Here is a 23174-nt window from a genome sequence, read left to right as displayed (position 1 = left end):
CCAAGTGACACAGTGCAATGAAAATGTTGAAATAACTTTGCAACTTTTACGCATGAAATTGAACTATTTTTTCCTACTTTAGTTAATAAATGCTGATTTCAAACAATAAATAAAATGAGCTCTGTGCGAAAAGAGGTGTGCAATATGCAATTAATTTCAATCTTACTGCAATAAGTTGTAATATGAGGAGCTCCTTCAATTAGCAAATAGACAACATACACAACACTTCTATAAAATGGCAATAATTATTTTACCATTCATTCATTGCAACCTGTGTTGCTGGGGTAAATCAACACCGAATGAAGATTCCCAAAATCTATGCTGCAACAAAAATGTCTACGGTTTATTTCCTGGCGAAATGATAGTTTGGACAATAGAAAACAACAGGATTTTTTAAAGGCTTAAACCCTTTATTGTCACACTTCAATTTTTTATTTCACGCAAATGAGATCAGTCATCTTCAAGTCATTCAATAAAATGCTTAAAAAATTACAATAGAAGCTAAGTTAAAATGACAGCTTGTGTATCAGATACAAGACAGGAAAGCATTTGAAATGAATTAAGTACATAGTTCACAAAACTTAGTTCCAGTTGCTTACTTGTATTTTAAAAAAACTCCCATAACATTATCACTTCCACTTGATTCCGTCACATGAGGATCAAATGTCACTAAAAATAATAATTACAACAACAATAATCAGTAAATGATATTTTTTGAAATGCATGAAATTCACCGCTCTTAAGATTAGTTTTGTTAGTCATGGTTAATCGGATCATAATTCCATTACGAGCTAGGATGAGGAAAACCGAAAGCCTCATAGGGCATGGCTGGTTTACCGTTGGATTGGTGCTTTGTAAATAAAAAAAAACAGGAAAAAAATAAACAAACAAACAATGGGTCTCTAGACTGGGTATAAATTGAAGCATGACGCAACATGTTTTCTCATCAAAATTTTAAGTGGGAAACAAACCACACAACAGATAGTCTAAAATTCAAATCCTGAACAAGATATAAGTGTTCACAATCAATATTGGTTAAATGGCAAAAATACAACTGACGTTCTTTATATAATCATATTTTCCATTTGATCTGTGTAAAAATACTTGTTAATATCTCATTCAGAGGTGATTTTCGAAATTTTCATTATGTGCATCATTTTCAAAGTTAGCTTTTGAAGAGAAAACTGTGACGCTTTATTCTACTTATGACCTAATCTAATGGCCCATTCTAACGACTATTTGTCAGACTTTCTGCCCATAGAAAAGTTTTTTTTTGACAAAGAAAACCCACATCATTTTCTTTCACTCTCATTCAGAAAGATAGTGTTTGCCCTACTTACTAGGGTGCTAACATAAACTATTTGTCAGGACATAAAAACTGTTGAACTTTTTTTTGTCAACATGCACACAAGTCCTGGAAAATACAAAAATTGCTGATTAGAGGGAAAATTGCATTTTGCAAATCTTTTTCTCCTGAAAAATTTACTGCTTGATGCAACCGTAGTTAGGAACTTGACTCGTTTCGGTTTGCAGCTGTCTTTCTGACTGGCCATGGCTAGTGTGACACCAAACAGCAAATTTCTCGAAGGAAAATAAATATTTGCAAAATTTCATTTTCCCTCTAAATTAGAAATTTTCAGATAATACTCGCATGTTGGTCAAAAAACCAACTATCCTTATGTGCAAAATGTGTTTTCCTTACACCACCCTGCACCAAATAATTGGTAGGTTCTTAGAGCACCACACATACCATCATCAATTTTGCATCAGAACATGACGATCAAGGTGGGGCAGATCTTTTGATCAGCAATTACAATCAAGGTCAGAAAACCTTATTTGGAGAAAACTTTTAAATTGCGCCTATTTCCAACAACACTTACAGAATTTCATGCCGTACGAATGACTCAAAATAATAAATCCCCTTCTTTATTTGAAAAAATTAAATTGAGACAACAGTAGCTTCCGATACAGTATCTGTACATTAAAATTTTTTCTGTAAAATTATCCTAGACGCATAAGTTCTTCGAACTTGTTGCGAACACAAAACATACATGAAAGTAATTAAAAGTTAACATTTTTTTATGATTCTTAATCAGGAACTTTAGTTGATTAAAAGTCATGCTGGGATTACATTATGAAAGTAAGTATCTATTGCGGTATAAATCAGCTCTGTTCCTCCCTTCACTATCCACAAAGCTTCGTATAAAAAAGATTTAAAAATCACACCTTTTCCTGGCCTTACAGAGTACAGACACCCTGTTTTCAAACAAGTCAATGAATTTTCAAATTAAAGACCCTACACATAAAACCAAGGGATTGGGCAAAGGCAAAATTTTGTTAAAATAGTTTATGTGATTGATGTTCCTCGCAACCTCTGGAGGTTGAGATTTAAAAAACCAAACTTTTCATGTGCCAATTTCGAGAAAATATATAAATATTTTAGCATTCCTACATGGATTTTCATACTGGAGATACTGTACTGCCACTCTGCTGGATTTAAGACAATGCGAGGGTGAGCAGCTAACTGCTATCAATTGGAAGAATTTTCACACTTTTAGGCAAAGAAACGCAGGAATAAGAGGGCGTGTGTCTGATGTCTGTCTTTTCTTCCTTGGCCATCAAGGCAAGAAATGTTCTCCTCAATCCTTGATCTAGTGTTGCAACACTGCCTTGAGAAATGACTGAGTGAACAAAGACTGGAAAATCTAGTTTTCGTCCCTGCTTTTTTTAAAATTGGTACATGGAAAGTTAAATTTTAAAATTCGACTATTAAATGATGAAAAACTTGAACCGGCAAGAAATTCCTTGCCTCTTATGTGCAGGATCCTTTACAGAGAATTGTACCCAAAGAAAACTAAATTTCCTCCAAGAGATTTTTAAAGAAGAAACGACTGGTAGCAAAATATCCTCGAGATTTTATTCCAATAACTTCCAACATCTTGAAAGCTACTTTCGGAGATCAGCTTTTATCTCTCTAGTAACATTATACAAATAACAGGATGAGCAATTTCTCTGAAAAATAAGACTTGATCAGACGACCAACTCACTTAGCAAACTGCTGGTCAATTCAGTTATCAGCATCATTACGAACAAATGAGTGTTGCTGTTTTGAGAGAAAAGTTCAATCGCTGAAAGTAACTTATGCCTCACTTTACTGTGTTTTTAGGATAGCTAGAGCAAGATTTCAAAGATATTTTTCCTACATGGACTGCTATTAACACATGTGTTTGACCTCTGGAGAACAATTATTGAAAATTGATTGATCAAATACCTTGATCAATAGATAACATAGCATGATCAAAGACAATATATTTTAACAATCCGCATTCCAAATTTAAGCAATGTTTGGAAGTGAGGCAAACGTTAATTCAGAGATCAACACTTTTTAACCTAAAGATGATTGAAAAGCGACCAGCTGAAGCACTCGATTGGCCTAGTAATAACAGATGAATGTTAGGTCGAGTAGTTTGCAAGGCAAATTTGTCAAACTAGGTAAACCGATAACATTGTCATAACTTGTATTGTATTTTTTCGACAGAAACATAATTATCATTCTAACCTGAAATTGTGTGAGTATATGCTTCATAATGTAGAGTATATTTACAGAAAGTTTTGAGGTGTCAAGTTCTTCAGTTCTCTCTTTCAAAAAATATAGCATGAGGGAAAATTAGGCTATAAGAATGTTGCGGTTAAATCCGTTCACAGATCAATGAGCAAATCTAGTGTTGACTTCTGATGGTAATTTTTACACTATGAAAAGATCAGGAATGCGGATCCTTTAAAAATAATGTCCATAAGTGTGATGATCAGAGTTTCATAAAAAAAAGGTTAATCAAAAAGAAAAAGGGATGAAAATTCCAAAATCAATCTCCTGATCCGTCAATCATTCTTAATCCAATCTCATTGAGGTTATTCATAGGCTTTGTGACAGTGAAGGCCTAAAATCTAGGCCAAAATGCTACGATTGCATAGGAGCTTAAAACAAGTTGTCAACTGATTTTACAGTCCGTTACTAGCCATGTAACTTCAGACAGATGTTTCCTCCTTGCAGTAGCATTGGATTTCATCTCAACTAGAGCAAATTTTGTTGAATTTTGTAATTTTTCTGCTACCCTCGGCTCCCACAACTTTGCCGTGTTATGATGAACTTTTAAACTTTCTCTAAAATTCAAGTAAAAATTGAGGGATTCACATGATTTAAAACTTCCCACCATATCCAGTTTAAATCAATTTGAATTCCCGATAACATTTTGATGGGAAAATTCTCAAAAGTTCCTTCCATTGGATGGATAGAAAAAATACATTCGGAGTGAGAATCTTCAACAAATATAAATTTAGCCTTTTTATAGTTGAAACGACAAGTTTATCGGTATCACCCATCAAAATTTTGTTTTTCCTGGTTTCTTAATTTATACAACTTCAAATTAAAAAATTTATAGACTAAAATCTTATCGCGTAACAGTTACTTTCCCAGTGACTGCTCTAGTATAAATGGTACGGTTTTGAGTGACAGTCAAATTTTTTTTCATTCCTAGCAAAGCCAAAAATGGAGACTCTCTTCATAAAAAATCACTTTTGAAAAATTTTACAAAAAAAAAAGTAAAAATAAAACCCAGATTTAACAGGCAATAAGGGCTGACAAGACTTGCCTGTGATCATGATCTAAGATTTTTTTGGTTGCTTTACAAGCTTCATAACGAGTACAGTTTGTTGGAAAGATTTTGAAATCTAACCATCACCAACAAAAAATATTTGAAAAGATCAGCACAAGAATTTGTTAATGAGCTCAGATCTATATGAAAGAGCTTGAATAGACGTTTACGCAGGAGCTAGGATACTTCCCTCTGAAATCAACCCTAAAATATAAAATAACCAGAGTTTGTCAGTTGACTTGATTATCTGGATCGATTTAAAAGTGGACAGACCAAACATTCATAATTTACTTCTGGACAACCTCAGTCGACCGTTTCGTTCTCATGCAATGCAATGACCGTCTTGTGCCCAAAGGGTGATCGATATCTAATTCCGAGTTTTTTGAAAACTTGCTGAGGCATGCCTATGTTGGACAAAAATATTTTTCCATTGTCACGAGAGTAGGCTAAAGGTAGAACAGGAACTATGGAATATCGGGTGACAAGATCTGGAGTGCCGTTGGTTGGAGGGTCAATGGCCAGTAAAGGTACTCGACTGTAGTTCGCCCAAGATGTGATACCATTTTGTAGCCTGGTGGTTGATTCATCCGCAAGTGCAACAATTACGAGATCAACATTCGACCTTGGGAGTTCTACAAAATTGTAAACAATGAATCAGAATTAGAACAATTAACTATTCAGATGAGTTACACATTATTTTGTGACTGAACTACTAAAATAGAACCAACCAAGGTGTAAAGGGAAAAAATTAACAGATTCTTGAAACGGATTGTATTTGACCCCTAGATAGAGTAAGAATTAAAACTGTACAGGACATATTTTTTCAACAAAATTTCAAGGAGAGAATGTTAAAAGTAGTAGAGATACCTACAATTGACACCTACGAAAGAGATTTGCGTTTATTGTTCCCCTTTAAGTTAAACATTTCAAATCCGCTCAGTGCAAAAGTCAAATTGGACTTAAAACTGACTCATCAATTAGCAAATTATTAGATTTTTATCTCCTAAACTTTTTTTCTTCATTTATGAAATCGTTCATGAGTAACACCATTTGGCAAACTGGCATTTTTTTCTCTTCCTACAATACATCGTGTTTAAGAAATTATTTTAAAAAAAATCTTACACTTGGCATGCATGATGTCATCAGAAAACTTACTGAAGTATATTGGGTGTCCAACTTGATTTGAGCAGACTTCCGTTTCCTTGGCGAGAAGGAAGTTTGAACAAATCAAATGGAAAAACGCTAGTTTCTCACTTGTAAACTAAAATTGCAAATTTTCAATGCGTCTATTGAGTTGTGCAAATGATTTGGATGAAATAACGTATTATGCAATGCTAAATTTCTGACCCTGTCTATTGATTCACTAGAAAACTGTGAGCGGACTTACCATTAACTGTATGGATGACTTCGTTATCTGTTAATTTAAATAGAGAGAGCTCATGTGCTGTGTACGTGACATACTTTGCTGCTTCGACTAAATATAAAACCACTTTCAATCCATGAGATGCTAGATGCCTACCACAGTTGATCCCAACAGCACCGGGCCTGTTTGCACCACATAATATCACAACTTGAGGCCACTGATGAGAATTTGCAGGATTTAATCTGGTGAAGAGAAACATAGAAAGTAATATTTCAAGAGTCAATGAAGTTAAATTGATTCTACAAAATTATCAAATGACATGAAGTTCTTAGTTCTAGCAATTTCGAAAACCTACAAATATTTTTGGAAAAAATCTCATTTTTTTTGTTTTATTTAAGAACTTAAAAATTTGAAATTGATTAAACTCAAGGATTTTTTCAAGGTTGCAAAAAGTTCAAAAATTCTGATCATTCCTGACAATCCAGCGTTTCTGCCTCTCAGGAAAATATGCGATTTGCCTTGGTTTTGGCACTTGAAAATTCTCTAATTTTCAATTCAAATTTACAAATACATGGAAGAACAGTATGCATTTGAGGATAAATGAAAAAACCGACCTGTATGGTCCTCCTAAAATTTGCAATGCCAATTCGCATGCAGCACGTCCCATCATCTCAATTTGACGCTCTAACGATAGACCTATCTCTTCTGCCAAGTCAAAGATTTTCTTCCGTAGTTGATACGTGATGCTGGGGATGATCAAGTCAGCATCTATCGAAAAATAATAGAACTCAGCGATCAGTTGAGGGTTACATCAAGACTTCAACAGACACATCAAAAGACACTTATATTTGACCGAGGCTTACTAAATGTTCTGAGTTAAAAATCATAAAACCTATGCAGCTGATCGACACGTGGTGTAACTTTAGTCAAGAAGTTGTAATAACAGAGGCACACGCAACACCTCTTGCCAACTCACTTGAATATTTGAGATTCAAAATTATACATTGTGGAATGACAATGGCCATTTCAGGATACTACCCAATCGTTGAGTGATAGATAACATAAAAAAAATGTAAGGTAGTGCGCCTCCATTATTATCATACTTAGTCAAGTCAGTAACAAAGATGAAAATTTCAGCTTGTGACGTTTCTCGCGTGTTTTCTATCACAAATGAATTACACGTTTAGTTTGTACTTCACATATCACCGAACAATGTTGAATTCAATAACAACATTGAAATTCACTGGGAAATAATTGAATCATTATTAAACATATTATTTCATCATTACCTACTGACAACGCAGAACAAAATGAATGACTGAAAGATACACAACTAACCTAGAGCAAATAATATCAGCTAATTTGAAATGACAAAGTAAATAGTACTCTGAAATTCCCATCATTTTACGATAAAAAAATTTGACTTCAAAATATTTAGGTGAGTTGGGAAAAAAAATTATGGGTGCAATCGGTTTTAAACCTATTGCACACTACTTTCACTGATTTTTCAGTAAACCATGCTTTGTTCATTTGTTTGTATAGTGTTTCTAGAATTACAATTCTGTGATCCAAGTTTTCATTGGTCTTTGCATGACTTGCTTGAAATTGTTGATTTCATCCCATTTTTTCTCCTTCAATTTAAACGCTGAATTTTTCTTGCCTGCTTGAGAAACTTACAAAAATTGAGCTTCTTAGAAAAGAGAGTCTTAGAAATTTGAATGAATTTACCTGTCGAATATTCTTTGGAGGAATTTTCAACCAGGATCTGCCGATATTTAGTTGGCGCAGAATTGGAGATTACATTTTCATCATTCCTATAGTTTGCAGATGAACTTTCTGCATGCCTCACTAGGTCTGGACGTTGTGCATTTAATAATTTTCTATTCATGAATTCCTAGAAGAAAACAGGAAAATAATAAAATAAAAATGTTAACAATCCTCACAAAACTTGAAAAATAGGAGAATCAGGTTCACATTTAACAAGTGTGAAGACAGACAATGGACCAAAAGACAGATTATGGAATTAAACGCCAAAATACGAATTTCGTTACCAAAATTTCAAAAAGAAAACGATGGAGACATTGAAACTTTCCACCTTCCACTCGTAAGTGGTAACGGATAACAGCTCTTATCTACATTAATTCGCACTTTCCGCTCACCATAAAAAACCAGAGATTACTCTAATCAAATTAAGCACTGAGCTAATTTCGATACATGATAAAATGGAGGAATTTTCCTGATTAATAACTTTACTTTGACAAGATTAAAGATTTCTTGTATCAGATGAGGGTAAAAATGTACGTGAAACCAAGCCCTAGTTATCTGCCTCATGCATAGACTGATTTTGATGCCGAAAAGGCTATTGACATGGTGCATACTTAAGCATTATGATTTATGTTTCCTCATCAAAATTTTGCGTAGAACACGATTTGTACAACAAAAATTACTATGGTAACTCCTGACAAACATATTAACGTTATTCAATACATAAATTTCTACTTCCCGCTCACAGAAAGAACCACAATAGATACTTGCATTCAATTGCGCATTCAATGTTTCTGTGACAATCTCTGCCGTATGAAACTATGACAACCTCAATCTCAATACTTCGGATCAGCTACTGCACACTTTTCCCTTTTTGAACAACACACGGTGGGGAAGGAACTCTGCATGACTGAGAAGCCTGCCAAAACCATTGTAATATGAAATTTGATTCAAGTAGACTCTTGTTTTTCTTGATAGTGGGAAATTCAAACTTTTCGTAACCATTCGAAATGAAAACATCATCTTTGCTAGGAGTCAGCATCAATTTTTTCATTGGGCATATTGTGTTTTATGTGAAAGTTTGAAGGGAAGAAATAAATCAGAATGCTTGAATTCGTACTTTGTGTGGTGGTCCTTTCAGCCATGGTTAGAGAACTGAGGGTAAGTACAACCAGTCATCAATTACATAAAATCTAGGCTCACTCGCATTTTAGAGATTGAAGGATAGATTATAGATGATGGATTAAAGGGTCATGATAAGGCTGAAGATGGAGCATGCAGCTCTGAAAAAATTGTTCTTTCATCTCTACAGAAAATGAGTGAGCTAAGAGTTTATGTAATTGATAACTGGGTATACCCACTGTTTATGGGTTCACTACTTAGTAAGTTCTATTTCCATCCACATTAGTTGAATAATTTAAATGTTGCAATTGAGGTAAGCACTTCCCGCATTTGCGACACATCCATCAATCCGCAAATTGCAATCTTTGGGTACTTACTTGTTCACTGGTTTTTTTGTTGAAGAGAGCCAAATTTTTTTCAAAGTCAAAATCTTTGTTCATTGCATGATGGTCAATTGGTGCCCCAAAAGCTGCTTCGTTTCTGTCTACCCAGTTTCGTGCAGGATACCTCTGTCTGAGTTTGTCCTTTTTGTTGTTGTTATTCATACCTGGACTGACTGTGAACATGCACCAACATTGGTCAAAAAATAAAAAAGTTGCATTTTCGTTTGTCACTTAGGAGGCCACTTCTAAGAAAGAGATGACTATGTGGCAAAGAGATAAAAAAGAAAAAAACCAAAAAAAGAGAGAAATTTATAATTTTCACTCCTCATTAAAATGTTTCACATAAATAACCATGAAGCAATGTGCAATGCAGTTAGACTAATTCAATTATAATTGGATAATGGCAATATTGTTTGGTATAGCTACGTTAATAGGGCTTATGGACACTTAGAATAATAGCAAAATTTGACAAATTTGAATTATTTCAAGGTATCAAATTGATCATTGTTTTAAAAAAGTTCTGATGTTACCTTCATTTTTAAAAGCAGAAGAGAAGATTGCATTTCACAGCAGACATGCAAAACTTTCGACTAAAGCATCTATTCAATGAGGGCAGTAAGTGATACTTTAAAAAACTTTAGATTTTGATGATTATGATCAAAATTTCATGAGAGGAGCTCTTCAGAAAAAAATTATCTAAACTTCTCAACTTTTAGCTCTGCTGTATCAATTAAGAATGAGCTATTAAATGAGCTATGGGACTTAAAGAAATGTTCAGACCTGGAATTTGTTTGCCTCATACTTAAAAAAAGTGTTATTGTCTAGCCTTCTATCTCCTGAGACTTTAATGCTATTATAGATAAATATTAGTTCCAAATGAAACATCCACTTTCGTAACAGATACTTACATTGATAATCACTATCTGACTCATTGGATCCACCAGGCCGACTGTTTTTGCTTGTAGCTAAATCTTCACTAACAGTTTTGTGCATACGACGAGGCATTGGTTTCCTGACAAGGACTGTGCTAGAGGATAATGGAGAACCAGCTGGTTTTGCCTCCTCAATGATTTTTAGGTCTTGGATATCCTTTGCCCTGGAAGGAAAATGAAAAATGAAAACCTCAGTCCAGTCGATCAAATGTTTTTCACATTATTAGAGACAGGGGTAAGTACAAACATTTCTATAACGTTCACCGTTTCTCATAATCTGGATTTTAAAACCTTTCAAAAATATCAAAAATCGGCCCCATATGCCTTGGTATTCCATGCACAGTTACTCTTCTTGGACCGATGTGATTTAATTAGAATTAATCAAAAGCGACTTGGTTGAGGGTACGGAGGTTGAGGATGAAGAAAAAATACAACTGAGAGCTAGGGCGGTGTGAAACTTCTTCCATTCCATGTTAACCCAGCATTAGATCTTCATATATTAATTTAAACTCTACTAGTGATAAAGATTACTTGGACCAAGTGAAAAATCAAGCTCTGACTCATCCCTTGCTTCAACAAAGAGAGAGCTAATATTCACGCAGTTGGATAAAAACAGATTTCACACAGGTTAGCTTACAGCCCGCTTGGCAACCCAAACAGAGATCACACCAGTTGAATCAGCCAAATTAAAGGAGATGGAAAATTTACCATCTTCACTACTGTAGTGTCTATAATAAAATTAAAACCACAGATATCATGTGCCACTCTGAAAAATTGTGGACTAATGGTGCATGAACTCCAACAGGTGACGATGAACTGCGTTGACCTGCGGCTTACATACATGACTCATTCTGAGCTCTCTTTAGTGAATTAAAACTAACAAAAGAAATGTATCTATTACCTCAATTCATATGTGGGTTGACTGTAAGGTGTGCCATTTTTGAAAACTTTGGTGAGGATTAAACTTTGGCTTTCGCCATCGATTTCGCTGACAACACCTTGGTAGGTGCCTTGAGAATTCGTGCATTCAATCGAGACTACACAGCCTACCCAGTTTTGTGCCATTCTGACTAAGGTTTATCTGTTAATAAAATATTAAAATTTAAAACATTTCACGTCACAATTTAACGAAGGAAACTTCTAAAAATTCGCAACTGCCACAATTTAAGAAAGCCCTAACCTAAAATCACAACATACTGTACGTTTAATGGTGGATTGTCGTTTACGATGACTGCTGAAGCTCTTATCAAAACTAACCTAAATTGCGCATGCCGTCTTTTTGTTTTGATTTTCCGGCTTATCAGTTATCACGTCTTGCGAGCAACTTCATTCTCTTTCCCTCGTACAATTATTAATTGTTAAATAGGTAAGTAGAAATAGTTATCAGTATTAGTGTAATAAAGAGATTTGACGCTATTGATATGTTTTTATAAACTTGTCTATCCAAGACCAGTCATCAAAGTTTGTGAATATAGGTTCCGCTGTCAGAAACACTCTAGATCAGAAAGATCTCGTTGAAGATGCTCGAAACCATTTTCTATTTTTATTTTCTTGTTTTCTCTTATATATTTTCACGCTCACCTCATGATGCTAAGTGAAATGTTCATGTCTTTTATTCATTAATAAATTTATCTTTGCCTCTTAATAGCTTGGTCGGAATGTTGGAACCTATTTTGCACCTATTGAACAAGCAGAGGATAGTTCTTGCAAGCGGCTCTCCGAGGCGGAAGGAAATCCTCAGTCAAGTCGTAAGTTTTGGGATTGAGTTCATCAACCTTAATGAAGCATTTTCCAGAAAATGAATCTCTTAATTTTTATCCTCTTGCGTAAGCTCAACCTAATACCTAATATCTTTATTTTTTTTTCTCAAAGCAAGTTCTTATCTATGCAAGAAGATAGAAAGAGAATCCTTATCTGGAATAATACCCCGGCTCCTGCTCAAGAAAATTTTTTATCAGAGTCTAGGATGAAGGACTTCAAAGTGTCACAATGAAGCAAGCCTAAAGATATTGTATGTTTGGGAATGAGAATACAACTTTTTAAGGTCAAGTACCTATGAAATGCACAGAAATTTGACATTTTTGCAGAGTTGCTTCAGGAACTTAGATGTTGATGTTGAATTTCTCCCAATAATTTTTGGGCAGTTTTGACGGTGCAGAAAAAGTGTCCATCATTTGCAAAATTAAACATTCAAATAGTTTCAGGATTAGAGAATGATGTGTCGGAAAGAACTTTGCAGGCCAGCATCCTTTGATCAAATACAACCTTTTAATTCTCAAGGATTCAAAAGAAAAGTGATCTTTCATCCATGATCTTTTTTTAATTCTGAAACTGTAATCAAAATTGAGCAAGATCTCACAAGAGCACTGAATCATAATTTTCACTCAGAGATAGATAACAATTACCTAGTTGATGGTATACTTTGTATTGTCTTAATATATTTTACTGCCGACCAATGAAATCAAGTGTTGATAGGCTCACTCTTTCTTCTAGGGTCTGAAGTTTGAGGTTGTCACCTCTAAATTTCCTGAAACGTTGGATCTGTCAAACTACAAGACTCACGCCGATTATGCCATTGATACAGCCTTCCATAAAGTCAAAGAGGTCAGTGACCGTGAAGCAGCAGACCTCATCATTGGAGCGGACACTGTCGTATCATTGGGAGATAAGATCTTAGAAAAACCAGAAAGTGATGCTCATGCAGTAGCAATGTTGACAGAGTAAGATTTTGCAAATTAATTTTATCTCGAGCAACATTAATTGGACAAAATTTTACAGTGAGGAAGGTTGCATTACAAAATAAGTTATAAAAAAAATATTCATCAGAATTTTGTTAAATTTTAATGGCAATCAAACCTAGATCACGGATGGATCAAGTAACTTGGATTTTAAAAAAAAAGCCAAAAAAGCTCATAAATTTCAAAGAGAAAACCTTAAAAAATTTTTTTAAAATATTCAAGCTAGGAAACCCTTCTCATTTTGTTTTACGCCAATATGCCACGTTGCACTTTTTCAATTTTTTTGTCACTTTAGTAACTTTTAACAAAATACATATTCTAATAAGATTTTAGTTTTTTACGTTGCATGGGTATTTTTCAGTGAATTTTGTATTGAGCATCAATTTGAGTGATTTTTAGATTGCAAACTGCAATTGCAATAGATTGTAGTTTTTTATTTTTTTAATCACGTCTCTCATAGTCCAAAAATAGTAAATGTCTCTAAGGTAAGTTTTCAACCTTCAAAATTACATGAGATTTTTAAACTCATCTAAAACTTTAAAATGAATCATCCAAGCGTTCGTTTAGTTATTGCCTGCCAAAATATATCAAACTACTCAAATTTAATTTCAACTTTAATGTGAGGAGCCCACTGCTAAATTTTTTGTGTTATGTGGTAGGCTGGATAATTCCTCACTTTGTAATCTTTAATTTTCAGGCTAAGTGGAAAACAGCATACCGTGTATACAGGAGTGATCATAAAGAAAGGCGACAAGTATGTTAAATTTTCGGAAGAAACGAAAGTGATGATAGGAGATCTACCTAAATCTGTAATTGAGGCATACGTCAAGACAGGAGAGCCTTTGTAAGTTTTCCCATTGTTACTTTTATTTTTTATAAATCTATTAGTACATATCTATTGTATTTCTTGTCATGAAAATGCATTAAAATTTGCAGAAAAACTTCAAAGAATTTACAACAAAAAGTTCCAACAATTATCATAATTTACAACTGCCTTCACATTGCTTTATGTAACAAACAAATCTTTATGTAGACTGACAGAAAATTAACTGGTGAGTCTGAAAACCTACCAACTCGGGTTTTCCTTTTTTTTGTGTGTGTGTCGCACTAGGTGGTTTTAAAATTTCCAAGGAAACGTCCAGAATTTTGACATGGCATTTAGGAGTGTTCGAAACAGCGGCACCAAAAATATTTTCTCTTTACCATTTTCTTCACCCACTGTGCAGTTTTCTGTGTCACCTGAGGATTTTTATGTTCCAGAGTTGTTGCCTTTTTATTCTCATTAATTCAAATATGGTTCGAGGCAGAAATATCAGAGAGTGACAGAAAAGTTTCAATTGAAGTTTTAAAAAGTAATTTCTTTTTCTTCTTTCAAAAATACATTAATAATTTATTTTAATAAATAGTTGCAGTTTCTAAAAATGTTACTATTAATTTTGGAAATAACTCTTTATATTTCTCTAATAAATTAAGTTTTATAAATTAAAACTTGAAGAAATGAATGAAAAAGAAGATGATTGTTTGATAGTACCATTGATCACACTTCATGATATGTTGTTGCAGGGACAAAGCAGGTGGCTACGGGGTTCAAGGCATCGGTGGGAGTTTAATCCAAGGGATCGAAGGAGATTTTTACAATGTAATGGGATTGCCTCTCTATCATTTTTGTCAAGAGTTGTCAAAACTGTATGATACGTAAAACATGTTCAAGTATGTCCCTTTTAAGTTAGGTACTTATAAAATACCTTTTTTTGTATTTTTTTCCAATAAGTACACCAAAACTCTAGCCACTAACAATAAGTGCAATTTTACAATCAAAGATAAGTTTTTTCCTTAAGCCAGGAAAATCTCTCATCCGCATGATTATGACCTATGAAAAATAGGTGTGAAATGAATGCATTAAAATGAGTGTTAAAATTGAAAATATTTCACAGGGAATCACCGTAACTGCATCCTATGTTGCTTAATTTTCTCTCATGTCTCATATGTTAAACAAAAAATTTAGTAACACGAAAACTTAAAATTTTATGAGTATGTTTTTCATAATCTCTGGTAAATTCTTAGGAATTTCAAAGGCGTTTAGTAGTTAGTTCTCTGCGGAAAAAAAGTGAAATATGCGAGAAAATTGGACAATGTGAAATGCAGTTATGCTAATTCAGGTAAAATCTGTCCAATTGCATCAATTCTATAAAAAAATTATTGTTACCAATATCTGCTTATCATTACTATCAAGATCATCGTTATAATCATCAGGCCAAAATTTGTTTTTATTTTTGAACTTTTTTGTTTGTACATCAATCGAGACCTATTTCTTTTCCCTCTTTTTCTAACCAATGAATTTACTTAAGTTAAAGGAGAAAATCAAACTGACACTTATCAATTTTCGTATTTCCCATTCCAGGTAGAATCTATGCCAATAATTTTTATATTTTTGTGATCTTTCTAAGCTTAATGTTAATGATGAGAGAAAGTAGGTACTTTTTCAATATATTTTTAGCCTTCCTCATACCTATTTTTTTCAGTTCCTGGGAATTACATTCCTGCCCAAAAAATATTTAAAAAGGATAGGTGGACAAATAAAAAGTATTGATTCATGTTCAATTAGGTGTAAGAGTACCTACATACTTTAATTTTTATGACTATGGATTGTCATCCAGACCTCAAATAAATGTATGAAAATGCAATGATAATTTCTTTTCTTTGTGTTTTAATTATTATCCCCAGAATTAAGTTTTGAACCTTTTTTTAATTGTGAAAAATACATTTTCTAGCACGCTACTTTTACGCATTTTTATTTTTCGCGGTCAACAAATGTTTAGCATCACTGTCCAATCAGAGACGATTTCGGCCATGGCCCAATCAGGTGATTGGACGTTCTAACCTAAAAATTTACATCATCGAATATTTGGAACTTCGCAAATGCAGCTTTGCTCAAAGTTGGGCGAGTGTACCTTTACTTTCACGTCGTGAATTTTAATTTCAGTGCATTGAATTTTGAAATCAACTGAATCAGTGGATCAAGTTGTATTCTGCTAGACAGCTGAGCTTGATTAACACTTTTATCGAACAATAAGTTCTTTGTGAGAACATCCTCAATTCATAGCTGTTGTGTTATTTTTTTGGTGCCTTATCAATATGGAACACAAGTCAGTGCCGAACGAAGAATCGGTCAAAAAATCCTTCATGAAGAGTGGCTTAATTGATCCTCGATACTATGGAATTATCGTCGCTGTTATAGTTGTCATCATCACTTTGGGTAATATTTTTATGTCATATCATCTAATTCAGCCAAGAACTTAGTGTGGCCAATGATCGCTAATGCCGGATGATCAACAATATTGGGCCACCAACGAAGCTGTACTCAGTGTTAAAATCACTACTCGCAATTGATGTAATGTAAAACGCATGAATCAGGAATATCAGCAACAATTTGTCACCTTCTGGCCAAAGTGTCACAAGCGCCATGCGACGTTTTAAAATTTCCACCACCATTTCATTTCCTTTTAGAGAAATTGTTTTGAAATGCTTGTGATACTTCGGCGGAAGGGTGACAAATTGAGTCTGAATAACGGTTAGTCAGACGGGCAAGACATGAGCTAAGCATTGAGCTTTATTTGCATGAGGAAGAGGTTTGCTTGTGATAGTCGATAGAGACCAATTGTTGAGACTACCCGATGAGCTACCTGCTGCCCAATCGCAGCCTATCGATTGTTACAAGCTGTCATGGCAGCTTATCATTCAAACTCGATTATTACTTGACTAATTCTTTTTTTCGATCTATTCACTTTCATATCAGTCAATTTATATGTACCGCCCTCCTGACTCGATGCCCTGGATCTCTAGCTCCAGGCTGAGTTGTTGCAAGGAGGGTTGATCTGCCATGACAGTCACTGGTTAGAAACTGTTATCTCAACTAGAGTTCTAGAATGGTCTTCGAACTTCCAGCTCATGTAAGGGGGAATCACCAGTAAAACTTGATGTCCATCAAGAATGCATCTAAAAGCATTGAGCCTCCAATTGATGCTCGCTTAGTAGGTGTTTTGATGGGAAAGGAAAAGATTCTACGTTAAGAAAGTTGGTTATAGTGTGACAGAAAATTTGTCATTACTTATAAATTGGCTGGCCTTTTTGATTTTTGAAAGTCGGTCAACCAATTTAGAGATTATTCTTCTGAAACTCAGAGTTTGAAATTAAGTTCTAATCATAAGTGTTATAGGCCAGGCACCACAGCTCCATATGAGGGGTAATATTGAATTAAATGCTGGAAAGCTGGGAATTTTTTTAAAAGACGTATTATGAGGTCCTTAAATAAGGGTTAGTTTTGCACCATTCCTGAAGTGGAGCTTCAGCCGCCATCTTGGATTTTTAGGCCTAAAATCGCTATTTTTTCGGTTTTTGGCCTATAAGTCAGTGAAAAAGTCATTTTTTCCGTCAAAATACCTCAGTGCTATAATTAAGCTTATTAAATTTCCTTTTAAAAAGGTAGTATACATTTTTTCCATACGACCCACCGTTTTCGAGTTATAACTGTCGCAAAGTTGGGCTTTTAAACTCAAAATCGACCAAAACCCGACTTCCAAGTTTCCAGTGCGCTACAACTTAACAAAAACCGAGGAAAGAGAGGAAAACTCATTCCGAACCTAAAATCTGGGATTTCTCAAAAATTCATCCCAAAATCCAAGTCCGTGGGGGGGGGGGGGGGGGCGCACGTTGACCGAATCTGTGGGCCGCGCGCGCACTGTTTTTACACACCGTGTCGTATCGCGCTGTGTTATCAGCTACTAGGTGTCGAACGGCAATCATTTTTATTGGTTTGGAGACTCCCGGTCTGATCCAAAAATTAACTGTCATAAAACTCGTGAAGTTGGTATAGCGCAAATGAGAGCGCTAGAGGGCACTTATGGTGAAATCAAATTTAAAAGGAGCAACCGTGTGTTAGGTATGTACCTATTTCTGCAACAAACTGCAGCGTTAAATTAAATAATAAAGTAATACCCATTAATCCTGCATTTCTTTTTCAAAGGATATTTCTTTCCTTAAAAAATCATAGACAAGAAATTGGAGGATTATTTTCAATTCGAATTGATTCATTAGCTCCATTAGCTTCATTAGGATCCATTAGCTCTTTTTGACGAATCCGGAATGCGGAAAATGTCCAAATTAGTGATTTATGACTTTCTTTTCAACTTGTGAAACTGCAGTCAAATTGAAAGGTTCTGTCCGTGTGATTGATGGAGGATTTATGGTTCACAAAATTGTCTGGCATCGGAAAGAAATATTCTCCCAAATACTTGATAAACATGTTGAGTATGTACAGAAAAATTATTCCTCTAACACTTCAGTAGTGTTTGACGGATATCCGGAGGACAGCGCAGCCAGCAAAGAGCACCAAAACAGCGGAACGCTGTCGGAGATCAAAATTATTATTATCTCCAGAAATTATTATTGAAGAGAACATGTCAGTGACTGTCACACTAAGTAAATTCCTCGCGAACGAGAAAAATAAAAGTCGACTGATAGCTTTACTAAGAGCGAGGTTTGAGAGTGCAGGTATTAAAACTAAACAAGCAAAAGAGGATGCTGACGTGCTCATTGTAAATACAGCCATCGAGTACTCTGAAAATTCCCCATCAGTCATAATTGTAAGTGAAGACTCTGATCTCTTAGTCATCCTTACAGCTTTGAAAAACTCTAAGAAAAACATTTATTTTCTGAAGCCAGGTAAAGGTAAAGTTCCAAATAAAACTTACTCGCTGAACGAGAACCTAACTTTAGCAGATAATGTTTCATTTACACGCATTCACCGGTTGTGATACCACATCTGCAATTTTTAGGCAAGGAATACATAAGCTCTTCAAATTGTTACAAAAAGATGAGAGCTTAAAAGTAGCGGCTCAAATTTTCAAAGAACCAAATGCTTCATCAGAGGCAGTAGCTAGTGCAGGGGAAAAATTGTTTCTTTCCCTCTACGGTGATCAAGGTGATGTATCATTGAATCAATTTAGGTGCCAATGCTTCACACAAGCGATAAGCAAAAGTGCACCGAATTTAGTTTCCTTGCCCCCTTCTTCAGATTTAGCATGTTTGCATTCATTTAGAGTCTATTTACAAATGCAGATGTGATATATGGTCACGAAATATCTCCATTACAGTGAGGGGTGGAGACATTGTAAAACTGGATTATTCCCGATTCCGATGCAGAAAGATCCGGCGCCTCAAGAGCTTTTAAAGTTAATTTCATGCAAATGTGTGAAGGGCTGTCAAAATTCTTGTTCCTGCCGAAAAACAGGCTTACACTGCTCTTTACTTTGCAAAAACTGCGAAGGTAGATCATGCTCAAACGTAGCCGATATCATCGAAGATGAGGATAGCATGGATGAGGAAGAAAAGTAAGGATCTCATGTGTAGATTGCAAGGCAAAGATGAGCCTCTGCCGGGTGTTAAACATGATTTTTTTTGTATTTCAGTGAATTTTTAAATAAATGTTCAACTGTCAATTGGAGAAACTTACTATTCTTTTTTTCTTTGTAAGTGACTCCTTTTTTCTGCTAAATGGGTACGTCGCTTTATTTCTATGGCTTTAACAGCTGAAACTACGAACACTTTTGCAGCAACTAACAGAAAGGAACCAGGTGATCTAAGGAAACTAAAGTGGCAGGTTGAGGTCTGTGACGCTTCACCGAAGAAAAGCAAAGAATCATTTTGCAATTTCATTTCAATCACCAAAAAAGCTAACGAACTGTGCGCTTGAGCAGCGGCGCGCTACGGCACTGGGACATCTTGCCCCCCCTCCCCCCCCCCCCGGACTTGGATTTTGGGATTAATTTTTGAGAAATCCCAGATTTTAGGTTCGGAATGAGTTTTCCTCTCTTTCCTCGGTTTTTGTTAAGTTGACTAGCGCACTGGAAACTTGGAAGTCGGGTTTTGGTCGATTTTGAGTTTAAAGAGCCCAACTTAGCGACAATTATAACTCGAAAACGGTGGGTCGTATGGAAAAAATGTATACCACCTTTTTAAAAGGAAATATAATAAGCTTAATTATACCACTGAGGTATTTTGACGGAAAAATGACTTTTTCACTGACTTATAGGCCAAAAACCGAAAAAATAGCGATTTTAAGCCTAAAAATCCAAGATGGCGGCTGAAGCTCCACTTCAGGAATGGTGCAAAACTAACCCTTATTTAAGGACCTCATAATACGTCTTTTAAAAAAATTCCCAGCTTTCCAGCATTTAATTCAATATTCATTCCCTTGGTGCCTGGCCTATTAGTCTCAACTGTTCATAGTTTTGAAGAACCTGACCAAACTCAAGCTGAAAGAAAACATGTATAGAAATTGACGCACATGTTTTTTTTGCATTTAGACAAAATTTAAAAAGCAGATTGCCAAATGCTGAGCTGTTATTTTTTTATACCTAGGTGTATTGTTGTTTTTTTTTTTTAATCCATTCTATTTTCACTCATGGATTAATTTACCTCTTTTTCAGCTATATTGATTCTCTACCGACGAAGACAGTCAGCCAAAAGGAATGTCCTCATCATGGGCTTATGTAATTCTGGCAAAACTTTGTTGTTTGCAAGACTCCTACTGCACCAGTTCAGACCGACTCTAACTTCCATCAAAGAAAATGCAGAAGATTGTGTTTTCGGAAATGTAAGTCTTGCCAAATTTATCCAAAATTGAGGCTTTTTGGGGGAATTAATCAATTTAACAAATCCGAAAGAATTCAAAGAAAAGCCTCAACAATCCATACAGCATCTGAATATTTAGCATAGTTGAGGAACTAAAAAGAGATACAATAAAAAAATGTTATGACTTCAGGAAACTCAAAAGTGGTTGTAAAAAACTACGTAAGTTCCATTACCTACAAAATCGTATGACAAATGAATTTTTTGAAGTTTGCTACTGAGCTAGGTAGTTGATAAAAAGTAGTTGATTAAATTTGTACATTTTTAATGTGTTCTTTTTTTCCTCTTTTATAATATAGGTACTAAAAAATTTGGGTCAGGTTGTTCGTGATGTTGACTGTAAAAATTGACTGCAAAATCTTGATCAAAAGACTTTTAAAAAAGCATAAAAGTCTAAACTTCAAGATAAATTTAATAGATTCTGGAGGCCTGTCTCCTCTAATTTACTTAATTGCTTTGGTTTATTCCTGCGCAGGGCGTTGTAAAGCTGGTGGACATTCCAGGAAGTGAACGAGTGAGAGGCAAATATTTCGATCTGTACAAGCCCCTGGCAAGAGCTGTCATTTTTGTGATCGATTCGTCAACTATTCTGGAAGAAATTCGGGATATTGCTGAGTGAGTAGCAGTATGCTCTATTTAAAAGGGACGCCAACCTTAAAAACAAGTTTGGCTTAATCGACGAAGAAAAGTGTGCAACGAACGATGCCGAAATCCATTTGCAAATATCTGCATTCGTTGAGTCGCTATCACAAAAAAACAGCTGAGCGCGTGACGTCATAAGCTCCGGCTCGCATTTTGCAGTCTGCACTCTACATACTGTCTCCGGTGTCAAGCAGCCTACGCATGTTCGCAACAAGTTATTAGTTCGCCCCAATCTCGCTCGTTCCTGGTCGACTCTTTTTTCTTTGCCTAGTTGTGACTATTATGGCGACTTTGTGGCGCCAGACAGCAAATGCGCCAGACTTCGAGTTGTGTGCGTGTTAACCACAGTTGCACCGGGAGCGCATGATGTCACCAGTCAGACATACAATCTTTCATATCTCTGCCGATTTTGCAAATTTTTCAACCAGGACAACGCCATTTTGCTTCTTATACCTTCCCGCTTTAATTTTCAATACTATCTCATTATCAATTTTAGGGTTGCCGTCCCCTTTAAGTACCAATCCTACTATATTCTTAATAACTTGGGCGCAGGCTCAGAACTTTGGTTTCTCTTACCAAAATAAAAGTAATCCTTTATTATTATCCATGTAGAATACAATCTACAATTATTTCATTCTACTCATTTTGCACTGTTATTTTACTTAAATATTTTCATTATTTGATTCTTCTAGATTGCTCTTCACAATTTTGACTGACCATACCCTTGCTTCAAATCAAGTCAAGATATTGATTGCTTGCAACAAACAGGATGAACCCAATTCCAAGAGCGCAAATGATGTTCAAGTCATATTGGAAAAAGAATTGTGAGTAGAACCCAGAATTTGATTTTCGATTATTGTGATGAATTGACACATTCACTCCAAATCTCATCAGGACTAGAAAATCTTTCATGTGATTTTATTTCTTTGAAGGGATATCAAGCTCTGTATTTGAAATTTTAATAAAAATCCATGAATTGTGGTGGGAAATCACAAAACAAAATATTTTCAGCAGTGATATCTGTAAGCCACTCTAAAGAAAAATATATTCAATTTTGGGAAGTAACTCATTAGATAAACTAATTCTGTATTGAAGTATTTTTTAAAACCACCGCATTTTTTAAGGTGTTCATGTTCCAATCACATCCTGAGTTCTTTGTATACTTTCCTTACCACTTCTTTCAAGGATTCTTAAAAATTATTGCGCCTACTGAGGTTGGTAGGTTTTCATTTGTAAGAAAAAAAAAAATATTGAAATTTTTACAAGCATTAATTTTAAAATGTCTCTTGTTTTGTCACTGATATGGTATAAACATAATAAATTCTGATGAGGTTTCTAAATCATCTGACTTATTGTTGAGCTCTCTCTCCTAAAATTAATCATGTGAAATATTATTTGAAAACTTGTTTTTGTCTAATTTACAGGAATCTTCTGAAATCTACAAAAGGTCATCAGCTGGATAGTATCAGTGATTCTGGCAGTAAGCAAGTCCCTCTGTGTCCTGCGGATAAAGACTTTGAGTTCTCGAAGTCACGGTTTGTCGTCGATTTTGCTGAAAGCAGTCTGTCGGAAAAATCAGTGGAAGGTCACCAAGAGGTGGAGGAGTGGATTGAAAGCAGGGTCGTTTAATTTCTTCAGTGATCTCATCGAAACTGGATCATTTCAACGGAGATTTGCAACACATCATTTTTGTTTCGGCTCATGGTATCCCTTCCTAAAAGGGATGAAAATAATGCACACTTCTGTCAACAATCGCTCAATGTAAGAGGAGACAAAGTGGAAAGTAACCCTCATTAGGACAAATATGAGACCATCGCTCTAGTCACAGAATCATCTTTAGATGGTGAAATCTCATAGATTAGTAAAACTAAGTAAGATCCATCCTTGTG

At 35.1% G+C, this 23174-nt stretch overlaps 3 protein-coding genes across 3 annotated transcripts; 2 read left to right on the top strand and 1 right to left on the bottom strand.

Annotated features, from left to right (window-relative positions):
- Nucleotides 1-389: 389 nt before the first annotated feature.
- On the bottom strand, nt 390-11417 carry LOC109033803 (enhancer of mRNA-decapping protein 3). Its single transcript, XM_072303604.1, has 7 exons — nt 11118-11417; nt 10193-10380; nt 9279-9457; nt 7744-7909; nt 6630-6783; nt 6040-6257; nt 390-5284 (listed from the first exon to the last, which is right to left on the bottom strand). Exons 1-7 carry the CDS (start codon nt 11279-11281, stop codon nt 4956-4958), a joined length of 1398 nt encoding a protein of 465 aa, XP_072159705.1. The 5' UTR covers nt 11282-11417; the 3' UTR covers nt 390-4955.
- A 48-nt stretch (nt 11418-11465) lies between these two features.
- Nucleotides 11466-14679, top strand: LOC109033804 (probable bifunctional dTTP/UTP pyrophosphatase/methyltransferase protein). Its single transcript, XM_019046580.2, has 5 exons — nt 11466-11582; nt 11865-11964; nt 12710-12936; nt 13652-13798; nt 14518-14679. Exons 2-5 carry the CDS (start codon nt 11875-11877, stop codon nt 14651-14653), a joined length of 600 nt encoding a protein of 199 aa, XP_018902125.2. The 5' UTR covers nt 11466-11582; nt 11865-11874; the 3' UTR covers nt 14654-14679.
- A 1227-nt stretch (nt 14680-15906) lies between these two features.
- Nucleotides 15907-22927, top strand: SrpRbeta (signal recognition particle receptor beta). Its single transcript, XM_019046611.2, has 5 exons — nt 15907-16210; nt 20442-20608; nt 21119-21258; nt 21978-22109; nt 22710-22927. Exons 1-5 carry the CDS (start codon nt 16090-16092, stop codon nt 22912-22914), a joined length of 765 nt encoding a protein of 254 aa, XP_018902156.2. The 5' UTR covers nt 15907-16089; the 3' UTR covers nt 22915-22927.
- Nucleotides 22928-23174: the final 247 nt, after the last annotated feature.

The sequence above is a fragment of the Bemisia tabaci genome, chromosome 8 (genome assembly GCF_918797505.1).
Source record: "Bemisia tabaci chromosome 8, PGI_BMITA_v3".
NCBI classification, from domain to species: domain Eukaryota; kingdom Metazoa; phylum Arthropoda; class Insecta; order Hemiptera; family Aleyrodidae; genus Bemisia; species Bemisia tabaci.
Note: the sequence above shows the minus strand (reverse complement) of the source record. Positions and strands in the feature narration are given on the sequence as shown.